General features: G+C 36.6%; 1 protein-coding gene across 2 annotated transcripts in view; it reads right to left on the bottom strand.

Moving 5' to 3' along the window:
• LOC123876881 (fibroblast growth factor 10) overlaps positions 1-18,871 on the bottom strand; it is a 248,910-nt gene that overhangs the window by 37,492 nt on the left and 192,547 nt on the right. For both annotated transcript variants that reach the window (XM_045923281.1, XM_045923282.1), the window contains exon 4: positions 14,437-14,540. In XM_045923281.1, the coding sequence (XP_045779237.1) occupies positions 14,437-14,540 (104 nt within the window). The remainder of the gene's footprint in view (positions 1-14,436; positions 14,541-18,871) is intronic.

Genomic DNA, 18,871 nt, shown 5'->3' with positions numbered 1-18,871 from the left:
TGGTTAATAACAGGATATGAATAGATTGATGTAACTAGTTTTAAATTGTATTGCAATAATCCAGTTTTCCGTGCTGTTATTTCTTTGGCGACCTTATTTATTATTGCAACTATGTACCTAATACTTAATTTTTGTCCTGTCTTGGATGTCTTCATGTCTAGAACGCTTTAGTGCTTGAAAATCAAAGTCTTCCAACTTTGTATGTTGCTAGTGATGACAAATCGATCCGAGACATGATCGCTAACTATGGACTTTATAAAAAGCTTAGAGTCACTCAGCAGGCGATATAGAAAGAGCTATTTACGCTTGGAGTTTCTCTACGTGATCAAAATGAAGAATAGTTGATGATAGAAATGAGGAAATCTGTAGGAGAACCAGAGGAACCGACATAGCTCAGCGGGTTGCGAAGCTAACGTGGCAATGGGCAGGACATATTGTTTGATAAATATATAGACTAAAGGTAAGTGACGATGGAGTCTTGCATGGAAGTGAGCTAACTTGGAAGGGGTAGGGCAGTTTTATTAAATCCATACCTCTTGTCGGTTTCTACACGAAATTTTACCCAAACGCTAAAGTGCTAGGCGACACGTCTCCGTCGGTAGGTTGGTAACTGACCATCAGACTAGATCAGAGATAATTCAGAAATTAAATATTTTGAAATTGCCTCTGCCGGGAATTGAACCTGAGACTTCTCAATCACAAGACGCTCACCACTGCGCCAGGGAGATCGTCAAAATCAGAGAATTAGAGCCTTGTCCCTAGCCGACATTTTTATAGTGATTTCAGAGAAAATTATCGCAAATTCAGGCTATAAAACTAAAAAATGTAATATACCACAGCTTTTAAATGATGAAACTATCTTAGTTTTACAAACAAAACATTACCCATAGCGTTCCAAAGATCCATAAGCGCTAAAAGGATCTAAGGCGATAGTACAAGACAGTATCTATTAAAAATAGCCCAGACAATTGTCCCGGTATAGAAACAAAAGGACACGAGCAAGGACCAATTTGCCCCCACTATCGTCGGTGGCCGTCGATGACAAATCGTGGATAGTCAGCGGGTAATGAATCGACCGCCTGATTAATGGTGTCACTTCGCTTATCTGCCGTGGTGGTGTTGCGTCTTTAATGGGATTATTGAGATAGGGGGCTTTAGACTTGACACTAGTAAAAGCTAGGCGATAGACAAGCTAGGAAACGTTCCTTTGCTACAAATGCATTGTCACAGTTATAATCGCCTAGGCCCTGGTGGCTACTACTTCGGCTTCCTTGGTATGATTTCGACATAGTTAGTATGATTCATCTTTTGAGAATTTCTTCCCTCTTGTCTGTTTCATTTTGTCTATTCTGCATCTTAGTAGCCAAAATTCATTTTTCTTGGATATGTTTTAGTTAAATATTTGAATGCAATGCAAAATTCAAGTCATTTATCTTTACCTACTTTAAATTCAAATTCTGTTTTAGGTTCAAACAGTGTACAATGGTTCACTTTGAATTAAATCTTTAACTCTTGACTTTGAATAATTGTGATTTAAAATAAATGCTTATTTATCTTTCTTTCAATAATATTAATATCTGGACGAAAGGCAGCATCTCCTTATAAATTGTGTGTTAGTACAAGTCACCCCTAGCGTTTTATCGCCTTCGCTTCGCTCTCGTTGGACAACAATATAAAGTACTCTAGTATCCTTAGGCACATTTTCTAAATCTCTTACCGCGAGAGCGCTAGTGGCTAAGCCGCGGGATCAATCTGTGACGGGTCCATTTGTCAAGTGCGCTCCAGCATCCGCCGAGATGCGTCGGGAGAAGCACTTACGAGGGATTTCTGTAGATTATGATAAAAATATTTTTGGACTGCTTTTGGGGCAGATTTTTTTAACTCCAAATGTTCTGTGTTAGATTAGGCCCCCGACTTTGCGTGGATTTCGTTTCATTAAAAATCTCGTTTTCCTCTTCCTTGATTTTTGAGAAAAGTAATTAATCGTCGTCTTTATGTCGTTTTTGGGATGCAAGCTATCTTGAAGAATTCCATCATATTCAGTTAAACATAATTTAATTATGCACCGAGAAGACAAAACAGACAGACAGACATACTTTTGCATTTATAATAATATTAAAATTGGCTCCCTCCGATTAACCGATTTTAATGAAATTTGCTACATAGATAGTTTACATCCTGAGTAAACACCTAAGTGCACGAGGACAAAGTCGCGGACATTTATAGTATTGTATAGTTTCAAAGATATCGATAGTACCTAAACTAAACTTGTAATGTTAGCAGCATCATTGCAAACTTATGGTAATACGGCATTATGCACATGCTCTCAATGTATTGCTCTACACTGCAAGTCTAGGGCAGAGGGCTAGGCTGAGTATAAGCTAGAGGATACCTAACGGTAACGCAGTATAGACCTCAGCAATGTAAAGCCTGCACTACACTCACGCGCGAACCGTAGCCATGAAAAATCCGACTCTGCCTCCCTTAGGTCTATCTATAGAGCACACTTTAACTTTCCTTAGACTTCAGTTAAAACGAGACAGATTTATGCCAGCGGTATAACGCTGTCTCGTTTTAACAGTCTTATGTCTGAGCAAAGTCAAAGTGGGCTCTATAGATCTCAGCCTTAGTCGCGACTCGCGGACAACGAAACTGACAACACGCTGAGGAAAAAAAAAACAAAAAAATGCGCCAAATTGAGAACCTCCACCTTTTTTGGAAGTTGGTTAAAAAGAGAAAATCTCAAGTAACTACGCAGCGATCTATTTTTGTTTTCTAATTTTCTATTGTTTTTAAAAATGAGTTTGATAGTTATCACATTTGTTAAATTGTGTTTTTTTTTTGTTAATTTCGGATAAGAAAAGTTCATTTTCAAATTTTTCTTTCTAATCTATGGATTTCTGTTACATCAGAGTTTTACTCTTGCATTTGTTTTCATTCATACTACGAGAATCGGGATAAAAAGGGTCCAATTTTTTTGGAGCTTTGCTTGTATTCATTTATACTAGATTCTAAAAGAATCGGGATAAAAGGAGTATTGCCCATTTTTTCGGGCTTCATAATACACGGTGGAGTGCCGCCAAAGTTTCGCGGCGTCTGCGGGCTATCGCAGTATGAGTGTAGTGCGGGCTTAACCATAAACCGCGATTGACATAGTTCCATTCATAAATGTGATTTGAGATTCATAAGTAACAAGATAAATTGAATATCATTTGGAGAGTAGCCGGTACCTGTTTAGAAAGTCGTAAGTCATAGTTTTGGAGGATAATTATTCAAATGGGATAAGCTGCTGAATTTACGTTAGGTTACGTCATAAGAGCATTCCGGTATAGCGCCTTTCTTCATTCAATTTTTTTTTTAAACCGGTCAAATGCACGTAGGACTTGCACTCAAAGGGTTCCGTACCATGATACAAGATATAAAACTGTACTTACTTTTTTTTTAATTTCTATAATTAATCTTCGGTTGTTATAGCAGAAATAAAAATACAAAATCTGCAAAAATTTCAACTCTCTACCTATTACGGTTCATGAGATACTGCGCATTGATTGACAGACAGACGGACGGACAGGCAGACGGTCAATAGGATGGAACCGTAAAATAATTGGCATTAATTATCATCATCATTATCAACCGATAGACGTCCACTGCTGGACAATAGATCTCTTGTAGGAAGACAGACCAATTTGGAATTAATATTGTTAATAAAGTTTGTTTAATATAAAAAATAGCGAGCAAACGAGGCGAGTCACGTGATGTTAAGTGATCACCGCTGCCGATTAACATTTGCAGCACCAGAGGCACTGCCGATGCGTTGCCGGCCTTTCAGGAGTTTCTTGGTCCGCCCCTTGAATAACCCCATGTTGTAATCTAGTGGGAATACCGCCGATGGGAGTTGATACCACAGTTTGCATGTGCGTGGAAAAAAGGATCTGGTACAACGGGCGGTCGAAGTGCACCAGGCACCCAGCCCGGCTAGCATGGGCAGTAGATAAAAATTATATCCCCGATTATATCCACTGATGTCATAGAAATCAGTGGATATAATCGGGGATATAATTTTTATCTACTGCCCATGCTAGCCGGGCAGGTGGTGGTGAGGGTGAAATTGCTTCTGGTGGCGTGCGGTGCGGTTGTAGAAAAAGGAGGGTGGAATGAGGTCAAACAGCTCTTCAGAGCACTCCCCATTATATGAAATTTTATGGATAAATAATGTGTATGCTTTGTATAAACAAATCTGTGCGTGAAAAAGGGAAGTTCAAACAAACGCTGACACTCCTCCCGCCTTCCCTTTGAGCGTAATAGCGCGTAAAAAGGCGTACAAGACAGACGACAAGTACTAAGTGACTTGAAGGGGTGTACTCCCCACTCGACTGTATTTCGTGTAAGATGAAAATATTCTATGACTAGCTGATGCCCGCGACTTCATCCGCGTGGATTTAGGTTTTTTAGAAATCCTGTGGAAACTCTTTGATTTTTGGATAAAAATTAGCCTATGTGCTAATCCAGGATAATATTATCTATCTCCATTACAAACAGGCAAATCCGGTTAGTAGTTTTTACATGAAGAGTAACAAACATGCACACAAACTTTCACCTTTATAATATTAGTGTGAAACGATTGTATTATTAGTAATATTAATTTAGTTAAAAGTTCGTATTATCTAGCTAATGTCCAGCGTATTTTGTAAAGCGACTCGCGCGTCACCTATCGTACGTCGAATCCTATGTTAGAAACCTCCAGAAATCATCGACACCTGCAATTTAAAACATTGTAACTCACTTTTTAGCGAAAATGACCTTTAAACACAGGGTTAATAAGAAAAAAATGCTCTTTTTTTTGCGCTTACTACCGTATCTCAATTCACTCCCGTTACGATTTTAGCCACCATAAAAACATTGTAACTAGTCGTCCACTAACGATGAAAAAAAGGTATCTTTAGTTACACACACTTGCCCGTGGTAAGTAATAATAATTTTACAAAACAATAATTGTAACATAAGATACAATTTTTTTCTTGGTAAGATTTGCGACCTGCGACCCCGCACTTCTTGTTTTGATCGAGTTACAACACGTGCATTGCCGGCGTTTTACGCATTGTTAATTAATTTGTACTGTTTTAATGTTAAAAATAGCTGTTATCATTTTACAAAAATTGGGATCGCGATATTAACAATGTAAAAGTAACCTGGAGTAAAATTATGCACATTAAATTTATCAGTAGCTTACCAAACATAATTACTTTTCAATATGATTCTTAAGTGACACTAAGATGTCTATAAATATAGCTCAAGTTTCTGTTCGATCAGGTACTCGTCATAGTGTAAAGGAACCTTAAAACAATGATCAAAATATTAACATTCCAAAGGCTTATAACGCGCTCTTGCCTATATCTGCTGCAAAATATAAAGATTTAATAAATTTGTGCAATAGCAAAGCTATTCCAGATATCTATCATGATTATTTTATAAATTTGCCTCATTTGAGCTCAAACGTACCAAATGCAAGTGAGTCTGATTAATAGGTACCTAATTGTGTCTATTTTTTGATGCATAAATTATAAAGAATAAGTTTTTTGTTGCTGTATTTAGTTCCCGTCAAACATATTTAAATGTGAGTGCCATTTAACGGTGAAGAAAGCAACAGCTCTTACTCATTGTTCTTTAACAAAATACCTTATCTTTTGTAAAAGAAACAATGAGAGAGCTTATCCACTTTCTTCACCTACCACCAGCGCCCACATATTTAAACATGTTTAACAGGATCTTTACATTATATTGTCGAGGTTTATTATGACTGATTTTAATTAGTTGAATAAAAATTAGAAAGTGATTGGTTGATATCCCTAGTTCCCATGAAGATTCAAAAATGTCTGTGTTACATTCCTGTCAAACTTTATTGTAGTTGCTTGAACTAGAAGGAGAAGCAAGCAATCGCTCTGACTCAGAGTTATAAGACAAAGATAGAGCGATCATTTTCCCTCCGCTTTCACGCAAATAATTTATAAACCTGCGAGAAAGCATAGGGAAAATGATTGCTCTGTCTTTGTCTTAAAACTCTGAGTCATAGCGATTGCTTGCATGACTTGCTTCTCCTACCAGTTTACGGCAACTACAATAAAGTATGACAGGAATGTAACACAGACATTTTTCTAAATTGTAAAGGCTGATTCATTGATGGTTAATTTTCAATGAAGATTTAAAATGTCTATTATTCACAGTTTACAGTTTCTGTCTAACTTTAATGTAGCTGCGTGAAATTGGAGGGTAAAGCAAGCCATCACTCTGTCACAAAAGACAATTTTCCCCTACTTCCACGCAAAAACAATAAAGCCTAAAGGCAACTGTTGTACGTCCTTAAACGCTTATTAAAATAATTGAAAATCTATGATTATTGTTACTTTACTTTGTAAAACTTACAACCTATGTAAACCTAAATGTAAAGATTGATTAACTTTAGGTTTATTTTGATATTTTGGAACTATAATAATAAAAACAATGCAAATTAATTCATTTTTTATTTTTATGGTAACTCCAACTATGTATTAAAATAAATATTATCCATTGTAACTCAGACTTACAATTATTTTTCTCGGTAAATTAGTTATTGCCCTACTAAATTGCACTGTATGTCTGAGTTACAACTGTAATTTGGAAACCAGTTTTTAATGAAAAATCATTGTAAGTCATAAAAACATATAAAATACATAAGTAAACAACAATTATTAGTCATACAGAAATGTAGATAATCCCTTTTTACTTATATTTACAAAATTGGAAGACGCTAGGACTTTTAGGAACAAAGTGAGAATATTTTGAATGTTTAAATCGCTCTCCTGAAAAGTTGTGAAAAATGAGTTACAATGTTTTAAATTGCAGGTGTCGTCATGATCTCCCGACAATACTGTAGGTACAAAGTTTCAATTAGTATCAGCTAGTATTTTATAATTATTGTATTAAAAGTCGAGCGGGGAACCATCCTTACGCATGGTCGTAAGCATCAAAGCGAAAAAATAACACTTGTAAGAATCATTAGCGTAACAGTAGCGCCGGCGCGTCAGCCGGGGGCGAGCAGATGTAACGAAGATAAGTTATTGCTGTCAGCGCATGCAGGGATGCATTGCGGGGTTGAGTGTTGATGGCATTCTTAATGCATACTAATAGAAAGCTAATGACTTCGACTGGGGTTTGTTTTGGTTATTTTTAGGGTATCGTACCTCAAAAGGAAAAACGGAACCCTTATAGAATCACTTTGCTGTCTGTCTGTCGTGTCTGTCAAGAAAACCTATAGGGTACTTCCCGTTGACCTAGAATCATGAAATTTGGCAAGTAGTTCTTATAGCACAAGTAAAAGAAAAAATTTGTAAACCGTGAATTTGTGGTTATATCATACAAAAAAATGAAAATGTTTCATAGACAAATAATTCGTATTTCCAATTTTCAAAGTGAGATAACAAATGAAAGAGCTTTACTTGTACATTCTAAAACAGATTTTAATTTATTTTTATGCATAATAAGTTTTTGATTTATTGTGCAAAATATCGGAAAAAATTCCCGAGTACGCAACTCTCGGTGCGCGAGTCTGACTCGCACTTGGCCGGGTTTTTTTCTTCACAAGATAAAAGATTTTTTCTTTTTCTTGGTATTAAGAAGTATGACATAATTTAGCCAGAAAAGAGCGCCCACCACCCAAAACTCTATGTAGTTCGCAATAACTTTTTATAGGCTCTTAAGCCTCCTACACACTGAGTCAGGACCAGGGTGGGAATTGTTACACTTTCTTATCTCTACGAGGCTCAATCGATGTAAACCAGTAATATATAGACGCATTACACGTAATGATATGGCTAACAGCCGGACATACAAGCTTAGTACATTACTAGGCTATAAATTTAATTATAAACAACTCTAGTTATGTTAAGTGAACTAGTTTTAAAGATATTACAATTATTTACAGCTCTATACTATATTTTTTTTGACATTGACTGGTTTAGTCTAGACTTTAGCTACGATCTTTCTACTATAGCTCTTGCCCACGACTTTGTCCGAGGTACGGTTGGCGTCAGAATTTGAGTAGCAAGCAAAACTATTGCATCAAAACCTGTCGCACTTATGACCTTTTTCTATAAACACGCCACACACACCTAACGCATGTGCATAACCGTGTCACGCGAATATGATCATTAAGGTGCTAAACGAATTACGGCCTTTGATTGTACGTAATATGTGATTCTGCCAGTCCGCCAATTAGCACTCGGCCAACGTGCTAGACTGTAACCAAACCCTTCTGATTCTGCGCAGAGACTCGGACTCAGTAATGAGCCGGCAATGCGTTGATCATGGTGACTATGATGAAATATATAATTTCTAGATTACTAGTTGATGCCCGCGACTGCGTGGTTTTAGGTTTTTTAAAATCCCGTGTGAACTCTTTGATTTTCCGGGATAAAAAGTTGTTTATCTCAATCTCCGGCACGCGAGCTATCTCTGTACCCATAAAAATCGGTTAAACAGATGGGCCTTTAAGAACCCCGTGGGAACTCTTTAATTTTCTGGGATAAAATGTTGCCTATCCTGGGATGTAAGCTAATTCTGTACCAAGTTTTATCAAAATTGGGCCGTGAAAAGCTAACAGACAGACAGACAGACACACTTTCGCATTTATATATTAGTATGGTGGAAGTATGGATGCAAACTACATAACCAATATGTATTACGAATAAACGTATGGTTAGCCCACACTCAGATCCGATGACGGGCCAAAACCAGAACACCTTTCCCGACTCTATCAACGCCGCGGTACGCGGAACCTAATATTACATTAATGGCTGCTTACTGACGGACGGTTACGCAGCGTTTTACGTGCGTTTTTAAGCATAGCGTTTTACGTGCGTTTTTATTGCATAGCGTTTTACGTGCGTTTTTATTGCATAGCGTTTTACGTGCGTTTTTACTCATTTCAATATTTCGTTACGTGGATTTAGTTTAATAAATTCCCGTGGGAACTCTTTGATTTTTCGGGACAAAAAGTGACCTGTATTACTCTTGAGGTCTTTAACAGCTATACTTATGAAAAATTCACGTCAATCCGTTGCTCTCTTGCAATATGTTTGAAGGACAAATTAACAGACACTTTCGTAAATTATAATATGGGTAGTGAGTGATTAGCTAAGAATCATGTTACTTTCTACACAACTGTACAAAAAAGGCGTGAGTAATGTTTTCAAGGTTCATGTATTTCATTTTCCATCATAACTTGTAAATGCCTGAACATTTTAAGATGTATGGGGTGGGTATCTTTGCAATCCTTATAGTATCCCGATTGATACTGGCTATAAATTTTTGGGAAAAAATCAATATGGCGCCTGTCAGGCGTGATTTTTTTATTTTTCAAAGCAAACAAAGAATTAGGCTTTGAATAAATAAAGGCACACCGCTAGTAGAAACTAGAGATGATTTATTAGCATTGCAACTCAAGCAGGCTAAATTGAAAATTGAATCAATATAGAATGAATTATGCATTGAATTATTCATGTAGTCATGCATAAATCGAGTCACCTACTTAGTGAATACAGAGTAACTATGGAGTTTCTTGTTTTAGCATTCATATACAACACTAGAATCAATCCCGATGAATTTCTTTACAGAATTAATTTTGAACATTTTTAATTTGAAATTTAAGGAACAAAAATAAGGTTGAATTTTTAAATCGTCAAATAAAGTTTTGATATTTTGAAAGATTTCTAATCCGAAAATAAAATGGCTTTATTCATCAGTTAAACATTACCTATTTGACATTGAAAAATTGGTCATTAATCATACATAGTATAGTCTAAATATTCATAGTTTATACTTTTAAGTATTAGTAGGTATAGTTATTATCCCATAGTACCTGTTTATTTGAGAGCGTTAAACGGATTTTGTTGAGTCTTCATAATCATGCGAAGACAAGAATAGTTTTCTTATCACAAGTAAAAAGAAAAAAACAGATGAGTCCAAAAACGCTAGTGTGTAGTACGCCTTAAACAGTGATTTTAATCTAAAATAGTAAAAATATCATATCCACCATAGTTAAGAAACTTATTAAATTAAGCCCATATAATTGTTTTATTTGATAGTCAGAGCTTCCCACGAAAAGGTTTTATTAAAACCCCAAATTAACACGTTTAGAGAATTAAAATGCTTGTAAGAGAGGTGTTATATTTATTTATTAGATGTGGTTATGTTTCGTAAAACGGTCTGAACCTGCCTGATGGATAAAAATAACAATAAGTGCCAATATTATTTCTATTCTGATATTTTTAAGGGACACATTATTTTACAATCAAAGTATCTTAAACTATTTGAGAGAAATAACGGTTTACTAAAGACAAAAAAATAGCTATATGTGAATAGTCTATAATATATATTGTAAGATTCCTAAAAAAGGAAAAGAGATTAACGTAATTGGTCTTACCACAAAAACTTTAGAAAGCAGCAATTTAATCATACCCAGATCTGGGCTGTTAAGCACTACCCATAATATTATAAATGGGAAAGTGTTTGTTTATTGATTTTTCCTGCAATCACGTTGCAACGGAGCAACGGATTGCCGTGGTTTATTATATTGTATATAAGACCTGAAGAGTAACACAGGATTTTTAAAAACCTAAATCCACGCACACAAAGCCGCGGTCATCAGCTAGTCCCATATAATGCGCGAGTCGAAAGTTTTTGTAATTAAGTTTAATTAAAGAACTATATCAGTTCTATAGCCTCTTTGTTTAATTAAGTGTGGGCTCTTCTTTGGCGTTCAATTTATGAGGTCTGCACCTCTATGAACTGTAACTCAATGGTTGTAGTTATCAAAATAACATCAAAGCTATAAACCCAAAACCATGATGTTAACAAGTAACTAACATGTAGTTTATACACCCACTCAAATTAACCGCTTACGACTTACAAGTGGATGGCACATGCTTTTTCCTTGAGGTATTTCTTTGATACTAGCTTTGTAAAACAAATGATCATCATCATCATCATCAACAACCCATTCCCGGCTCACTACTGAGCACGGGTCTGCTCTTAGCATGAGAAGGTTTTCTATAGTAATATTCGGGTCTAGTACCGATTAGCAGACTTTATACACCCTTGAGAATATTATGGAGAACTCTCAGCCATGCAGGTTTCCTCACGATGTTTTTTGTTTTTTTCTCATTTGAAATGCATTCCATACGTTTTTGTTTGACCAAACCCTTACAAAAAATGATGAAATGTTGAATCGTGGTCGTTTTGAAATCAAAATCCGATAAATTATATCGATACCTATCGATATATTTATTGTTTGGACATAGAGATATTAGGGCTATTTAAAGTGAATCAACAATGAAGTCTATTACAGTATATTATGCTTATCGACTGATCTGAGAGGAATTTATTGATCTATCGATGATCGATGATCGCGGCGAGGTGAAAGTTCTATTATGACGCCGGCTTTATGGAAAAAGTATTGTGTTACAGGTTACACTTGGGATAGTAATCAAATCGAAGTCAGTAAAGTTATTAAAGAACTGGAGAGTGACATAGGGACTTTTTATCCCGAAAAATCAAAGAGTTCCCACCGGATTTTTAAAAACCTGAATCCACGCGGACGAAGTCGCAGGCATCAGCTAGTAGGTATCTATAGCTTAAAGCCAGGGGAATTGGCTCCAGATCATATTCCGACGGTTTCTGCGGATCTTTGTCGCTGGCACTGCAGTCTCCTTGGCGCCGCGTCGCGAGCAGAGGTCCATTGAAATAAGGCTCCAAACGGTTTCAAATCTACTATAGGTATATAGGCACACTCCTAGTTACACGTAAGATTCAATTCATCTTACAGAGTACAGTGAATATACGTATAAAACTCAGAACTCTGACAGTGTCCTTAACATGAAACAGACAAACCATTGAAGTATAGATGACTTCGTTATCTTAATTACGTAATTAACGATTAACGAATGACTCCGGGTAAGGGTACCACCACCGTGCCGACCACAACTGTAATGGACTATTTACCACTTCATTAAATGTTATGGCGTCGCCACTGTAAACAAAGGTTTATATTTGAACCCAAGGCAAGCTTGGCGTTAACCAAAACATCTTATATCAACTAGCTTATGCCCGCGACTTCGTCCACGTGGACTACATAAATTTCAAACCCCAATTTCACTCCCCTTAGGGGTTGAATTTTCAAAAATCCTTTCTTAGCGGTTGTCTACGTCATAATAGCATGCTAAACAGCCCGATCCGTTTAGTAGTTCGAAATGTGCGTTGACAGATCAGTCAGTCAGTTAGTCGTCTTTTTCTTTTATAAGTATATTTAGTTAGGTATTTAGGTGGGTTTAGGTAGGTATGGATACATATCTAAGTATCCATAGTGCAAGTCTTTCGGCTAACTACCGGCAAAGCCGTACCGCCGAGCGAATTAACGTTCCGGTACGATGCCGGGTAGAAATCAAAGAAGTATGGATTTAATGAAAAGGCCAGGTTAGCTCACTTCCATCTTAGACTGCATCATCACTTACCACCAGGTGAGATTGCAGTCAAGGGCTAACATGTCTCTGAATAGAAATACATAGACTGCTAAAATCATAACCCTTCCTTTTGGTTTTGCCGCAGTCGGGTAAAAAAACCAACTTTTGCTTTCAAGACGTTTGTTCCCCATAGCAGTTATAGGCGAGGTCGCCAGAGTTCAGTCACTCATTGCATGTTTACTAGAAGAGTTTACGAGCTAACGTCAGTCGAATAAACACACACGTCGCGTTGTTTGATTCATTAATAACTATGCCAAGGCTTCATCAGTTCAATAAAAAACCGGCCAAGTGCGAGTCGGACTCGCATACGAAGGGTTCCGTACAAAATATTTTAATATTTTTATGTACAACACTGCAAGTTAATGACAACAGCGCCATCTTTGTATTACCATAAATTCTCTGTTTTCGGAGTTATTCCTTTACTTGTGCTATCTACCTACCTACCATTTTCAGGATTCTAGGTCAACGGGAAGTACCCTATAAGTTTTCTTGACAGGCACGACAGACGGACAGACAGACGGACAACAAAGTCCGTTCCGTTCAATCCTATAAGGGTTCCGTTTTTCCTTTGAAGGTACCCTAAAAACCGCGATCGTTGATTGCGATTGTTTCACATTCAGTTCATCAAGAGTGTATCAATGATTAAGAGTGATTTTGATTGGTGACATTAATTTTATTGGTATGCCTGCGCGGCCGAATTGCGGGGAGATTGATTTATGTTGATTTTGTGGTAACCATACCTACCTACATCTAAGGTTGCCACTTGCCACTTCTTGATTTATGAGCTACCAGTATCAAAAATACGTGTTTTAGAGTTTTTCCGGGAGATAGTGTTTTACATATATATTTTTCTAATTACTTATTGTTTGAAGAAACAGCCTTTCATTTTGTGAAACAAATGTACAAAAATCTTTGCATGTTAACTTAATATTACCCGTCTTCACAGTATTAATAGACCGACAGAGTCAGTTTCGGCTACGCGGGTATTGGTCTATGGTCTACGCATTGCCGGCTGCCGCACAAGTAAAATATTCTTTCTACTGCACAAAACGTCACCGTTTGGTTTCGCCAGCCAGCTCTGACTGAATTTGTGAAATATACGGGAGCTTTATTTACCACGTATTTTATTTTCGCAATAACGGGTTTCTTTATTATCCTACCCTGAAATACGGGGTAACCCGTAAAATACGGGTCACTTGGCAATTCGACACAGCTGTATTTTTATTATAATAAAGTTCATGATATTATGATTGAGTTTTATTAATATTTCGATGATACCTTAGCGTTATATTATATCAATCTTCCATTGAATATGAAAATGTTTCCAGTAAAAAAATAATCATATTATTTGCAGAGGACGTAGGTAGTAGGCACCTAAGTCTTAGATCTAGACTCTACCTAAAGGCAGTCTTAATTTGTGTGCGTCGCGATTCTTTATGAATTATCTGTGGCATATTTTCATACAAGATCTGTTAACTTTGATTTAATAATTATTTGTTGACAAGATGTACCTACGTACATTATTTAAATGACTTAGGGTGAATTACACATCAGGCGGTTAACGTAAGATTACCGTTTAAACTATTTAAGACCACTTAAAAATTTACCAGTCACCAGTTTGGGTTGCACAGAGTTTTGCAACCAACCTTTGCTTGTTTTTAGGGTCAATTCATACCTAAGCAAAGTTATAGGCTTTCTCTTGCTAAGCAAAGCATACCTACCTAAGTTTGCTTGGATACCTAAGCAGTCAACAGGCTCTCAATGAATAAGGGTCTAGGTCTTCAACCACTTTTAGAGACTGAGTCTTATGTTTCTGTAGGTAGTTATATTTACATTGTAACAGTAAGATAAGGTGAGGTAAGGCAACGTAAGGTAAGGTACTTACATTAGCGTATTGAAACCCGCAGGCATCCATGCAGAGGTAGAGGCAAGTGGAGACCCCCTGGATCGTCAGGAGGCCGACTTTGTACGTCGCACGCTGAAGTATCGCTGCAACAAACAGAAGGACACACATTATTACGGGTTCATACAACGAATGCATGCAGGATATAATAAGAACGATAGTAGTAGATGATATTACTGATACAAAACCACCAAAAAAACGAGATCTTTAAAAAATCTATATTCTTTTAAATTTTGCAATGTATTGCAAATAAAACATCTGACTGACGCTAGAAATCAATTAAAGTTGCGTAGTTAGGTGCCGCAAGGTCAATGCTGCGTCGTAGACGGGGCACTGACCCCGAGTTTTACGCGCTGTACATTGCGTATTTGAAAAATATTATATCACTTAAACTACAAGTATAAGGCAAATGGTTATTGGTATTGGATAGTGTTTAGGTAGTATAATAATATCGCAAAGTTTTTGCTAGCGTTCTGATTACACCCTGCATAATAAAACAGAAATTGTCAAGTTATTATAGTAGTCATACCCATTATGTGATGGTAAGGGGACACTACCCTCGGCGATGAAGTATACAATTAAAGAAAGAACTTTAACCAACCGTCATACAACTGGCCTAAAGCATATTATAACTTATTATGCTGTAGGAATGTACTGAACTGAATAGAAACATTTCACAGTAGGTAATAGCTTTATAGTTTACATAAAGTTTTCGTAATAGTATGCTTTAAATTCTTTAGAATTCCTAGTTATGGAGTACACCTACATTTATGTACTCCTAAAGTCATCCTAAATCGGTAATTTTAAAATATTATCCTTTACTCCCGAGTAAAGCTACCTAAAGTACCATAATTGCTCACTTTGTAAACCCCTTTTCAATTCCAACATGGGCATCCGCCATCCCATATCTCATCAAACAATAACCATCATCGCCACGGCTTCCAGAAAACGTAGAATAAGCTCTAATGGCTGCCATGGGCAATGGGCCGTAATGTTAGCATGACAATACAAGGCACGACGCTCAGGAATGCCTTGCGAATTTTACGCGGTTTCTAAATTGGTAATAGGTAGCTGTTCGAAGTAGGAAACGTCATACGTTATGGGAATTATTAAGGCTAAGATATTTCCATCTTCAGTGTAAGTTTTTTAGTAAGCGAGAAGAATGACGTGTAACAGAATGAGATGCCAAACTTAGGATTTAGCAGGATGTTGCTGGCTAGAAACCCTAAATAAAAAAACAATGTGACTACTTCTATTATACACCATCTCTAAACTCAAAGCTTAAAAGATAGGTTATACATATATAGCACAGGTTATAATATAGATTAAGGTCCGTCAATTTAGTTTAAGTTCAACCAAAGAATTTTTAAGTACTAGAGAAGGTACTTCCTAATTGAAAGGTTTCAAGTTAGTACTATGTAATGAGAGAGAGAAAAAGAGAGTTAAAAAAAAGATTTGATTTTCTATGAATTCTGTGCTTTATTTTTATTTTTCCTAGATCGATATGCATGGTTTCCTTCCCTTATATACCAGTGAGGGCATCCATACATTTCATGGTGTACCATACAAGGGTAAAACGTGGCATTTTATGGTGTCCCCTAATGTGTGGCGACGCGAATGGTTCCCGTGCGTTAAGTTAATGACTTTGAGTTATGTCAAGGAATAAACACTTGTATGGAACTACTGTTTCCTGATGTAAAGTGGTTTTTACTCATTTGAGTTAAAAGGGGAATTTGTTACCATTATTAATGCGAAAATGTGTCTGTGTGTCTATCTATCAACTTTTCACAGTCTATCTATCCGTTTAACCGATTTTGACGTAATTTGGTACAGAGGTAAATTGCATCCTGAGGACGCTCACAGGCTACTTTTTTCCCGGAAAATCAAAGTGGAAATAAATCTAAATCCACGCAGACGAAGTCGCGGGCATCATGTAGTTATGTAGTCTCAATATTAACAGTTACTCAATATTGACAGATTGACAGCGCAGTTAGAGCAAAGCGATTGTAGCAAAGTTACAGTCCCAATTTTCGTGCTAATACCGCCGTCAGATGAAAATGAAGCAAAATCTGTAAAATTCCTTTAAAAGTTCCAAAATGTTCGCCGAACTCATAAATAGCCGGCGAAATATGATAAATTACGTAACAAAGTGATGTTTATCTTAATTGCAGATTGATCCTTTGTTCTTCCGCGCTGAGGCCGGCAATAAAGGCGGATAACTTAATTAAGCCGAGGCGACGCGAGGCGCGAGGCGCGAGGCGGCGTATCTGCCGCGCAATCGACACGATCGCATCTTAAAATACTATACAGGCTGGTTTTTTTTTTTCAGATACAAATTAGTCGTTGACTACAATCCCACCTGGTGGTAAGTGATGATGTAGTCTAAGATGGAAGCGTGCTAACCTGGAAGGGGTATGGCAGTTTTCATTAAACCCATACTCCTTTGCTTTCTGCACGGCATCGTACTGGAACGTTAAATGGCTTAGCGGCACGGCTTTGCCAGTAGGGTGGTAACTAGCCACGGCCGAAACCTCCCACCAGACCAGACCACAGCGCTAACCACTGCGCCAGGGAGGTTAACAACAATACATAATATAAAAAAAAATTAAAAAACACGACTGCCTTGACAGAAAACGAACTACAAAGTTTTAGTTTTTGTACAGATTGAATTTAAAAAAATCCTTTCTTAGCGGATGTTTCCTCACAATAACTATCTGCATGCTGAATTTCAACCTGATCCGTCTAGTAGTTTGAACTGTGCGTTGATCAGTCAGTCAGGTTTTCCTTAGACAAAGAAACTCACATACATAAAAAACTCTTTTTTTGGGCAGTCGTGTAAAAAGGAGGACCTGTTTGAAATAATATTATGAATAAAATAAAATTGAACTAAGTATTTTGAAACACGCTGTATATCAAAGTCGAATGCATTTATGAATATTGGTGGATCACGATTTCTTTATCTATTTTATTTATTCAATACTTTATTAGAGCTATAAAGATAATAGATATTAGCTTTGTGTTTTATTAATATTGCGAATAGAGCATAATATTATACCTACTTAGTATGTATAGTTTTAGAGCAATGATCTCAACTCATTGCAAAGGATCAATAGATTTATTTACCAACGTAAATTATGCATTCTACACACCCATTTAAGTTTTATCCATAGATAACAAAGGTTTTATCCTTTGAAGTATTGCAAAAATAAATATATTTAGATTATTTTCATTTTCTTGATTGTAAATTTTTACTCTATATTTTCCATCGAATGATATTTTCGCCTAAAATAATATACAAAAACTGTCAGTAGATAAGTACGTCTTTATTCCTGAACATAGATATAATATGTTCTTTTCGTGTCAATATCTTGGAATCTGGGACAAACCACAGAATGACCATGTCACCATTGAACTTATCGGATTTCCATGCGCTCTCATATTGTATCTCCCACAAATATCTGCTATTTAGGTTAACTGTAGGTAAATCTATACTATTACTCGTATTAAAAAGAAGAGGTAAAGTTTGTAAGTTTGTTAGTGGGGGATAATCTCTGGAAGTACTGAACCGATTTTGAAAACTCTTTCAGCAGTAGAAAGCTTCATTACTCCTGAGTAACATAGGCTATATTTTATTTTCAAAAAATAAGAGGTCCCTATGGAATTTTAATAAGCTATCCGTGCGAAGCAGGAACGGGTCGCTAGTGAATTACAAAGCATAACCAGACCCGGAACCACCCTCCGGACCCGTCGAATAGTACGCTGATGTATGGACCACTAGGCTATCACCACTTTTAGCTCAAATGATATTTTACTTATTATACTTATTATATCATTTATTCATTCTAAGTTCTTAAACTATTTCAATGCACAAATAGTTATTCTAAATATTATTGTATAATATTTTGCTATGCACTATTTGTTAGTAGATGTGCCTTATAAACAGTAGGTATACAATGTTAAAAAGTTGGTAAGAACATACGAATAGGTTTGACAACCCCTGTGCTAGTACATATTATATTATGCATGTCATTTATGTCACGTTTAGTTATCAATCACACGCGCTCGTTGGCTACAAACATTTAATTTCAAAATTGGAACCACATCCGAGTAAACATAAATTGCAGATGGCGCTAGTGGCGCAATCTTTCCCGCCATAATTGCGTCAGTCACGCGAGGACCACACACGCGGACAGACGCGTCGCGAGCTAATTGTTGTTATTAATCCAATAAACGACGGGACGAGTAGCTGGTTTAAACTTGAATTTGACGTATAACTTCCCTTTTCTGACCAGTAACGTTTATCCGCATTGATTCCTAATGCATTTTAAATGCGTAATAACACCTTGGCATATAGAAAACATTTTATAGAACCTATGCGTTATACTGCCTTCAGGAATACCCAAATTATTTGGTATCC

This window comes from Maniola jurtina, chromosome 22, assembly GCF_905333055.1.
Source record: "Maniola jurtina chromosome 22, ilManJurt1.1, whole genome shotgun sequence".
NCBI lineage: Eukaryota > Metazoa > Arthropoda > Insecta > Lepidoptera > Nymphalidae > Maniola > Maniola jurtina.
This window is presented reverse-complemented; position numbering and strand designations above follow the sequence as displayed.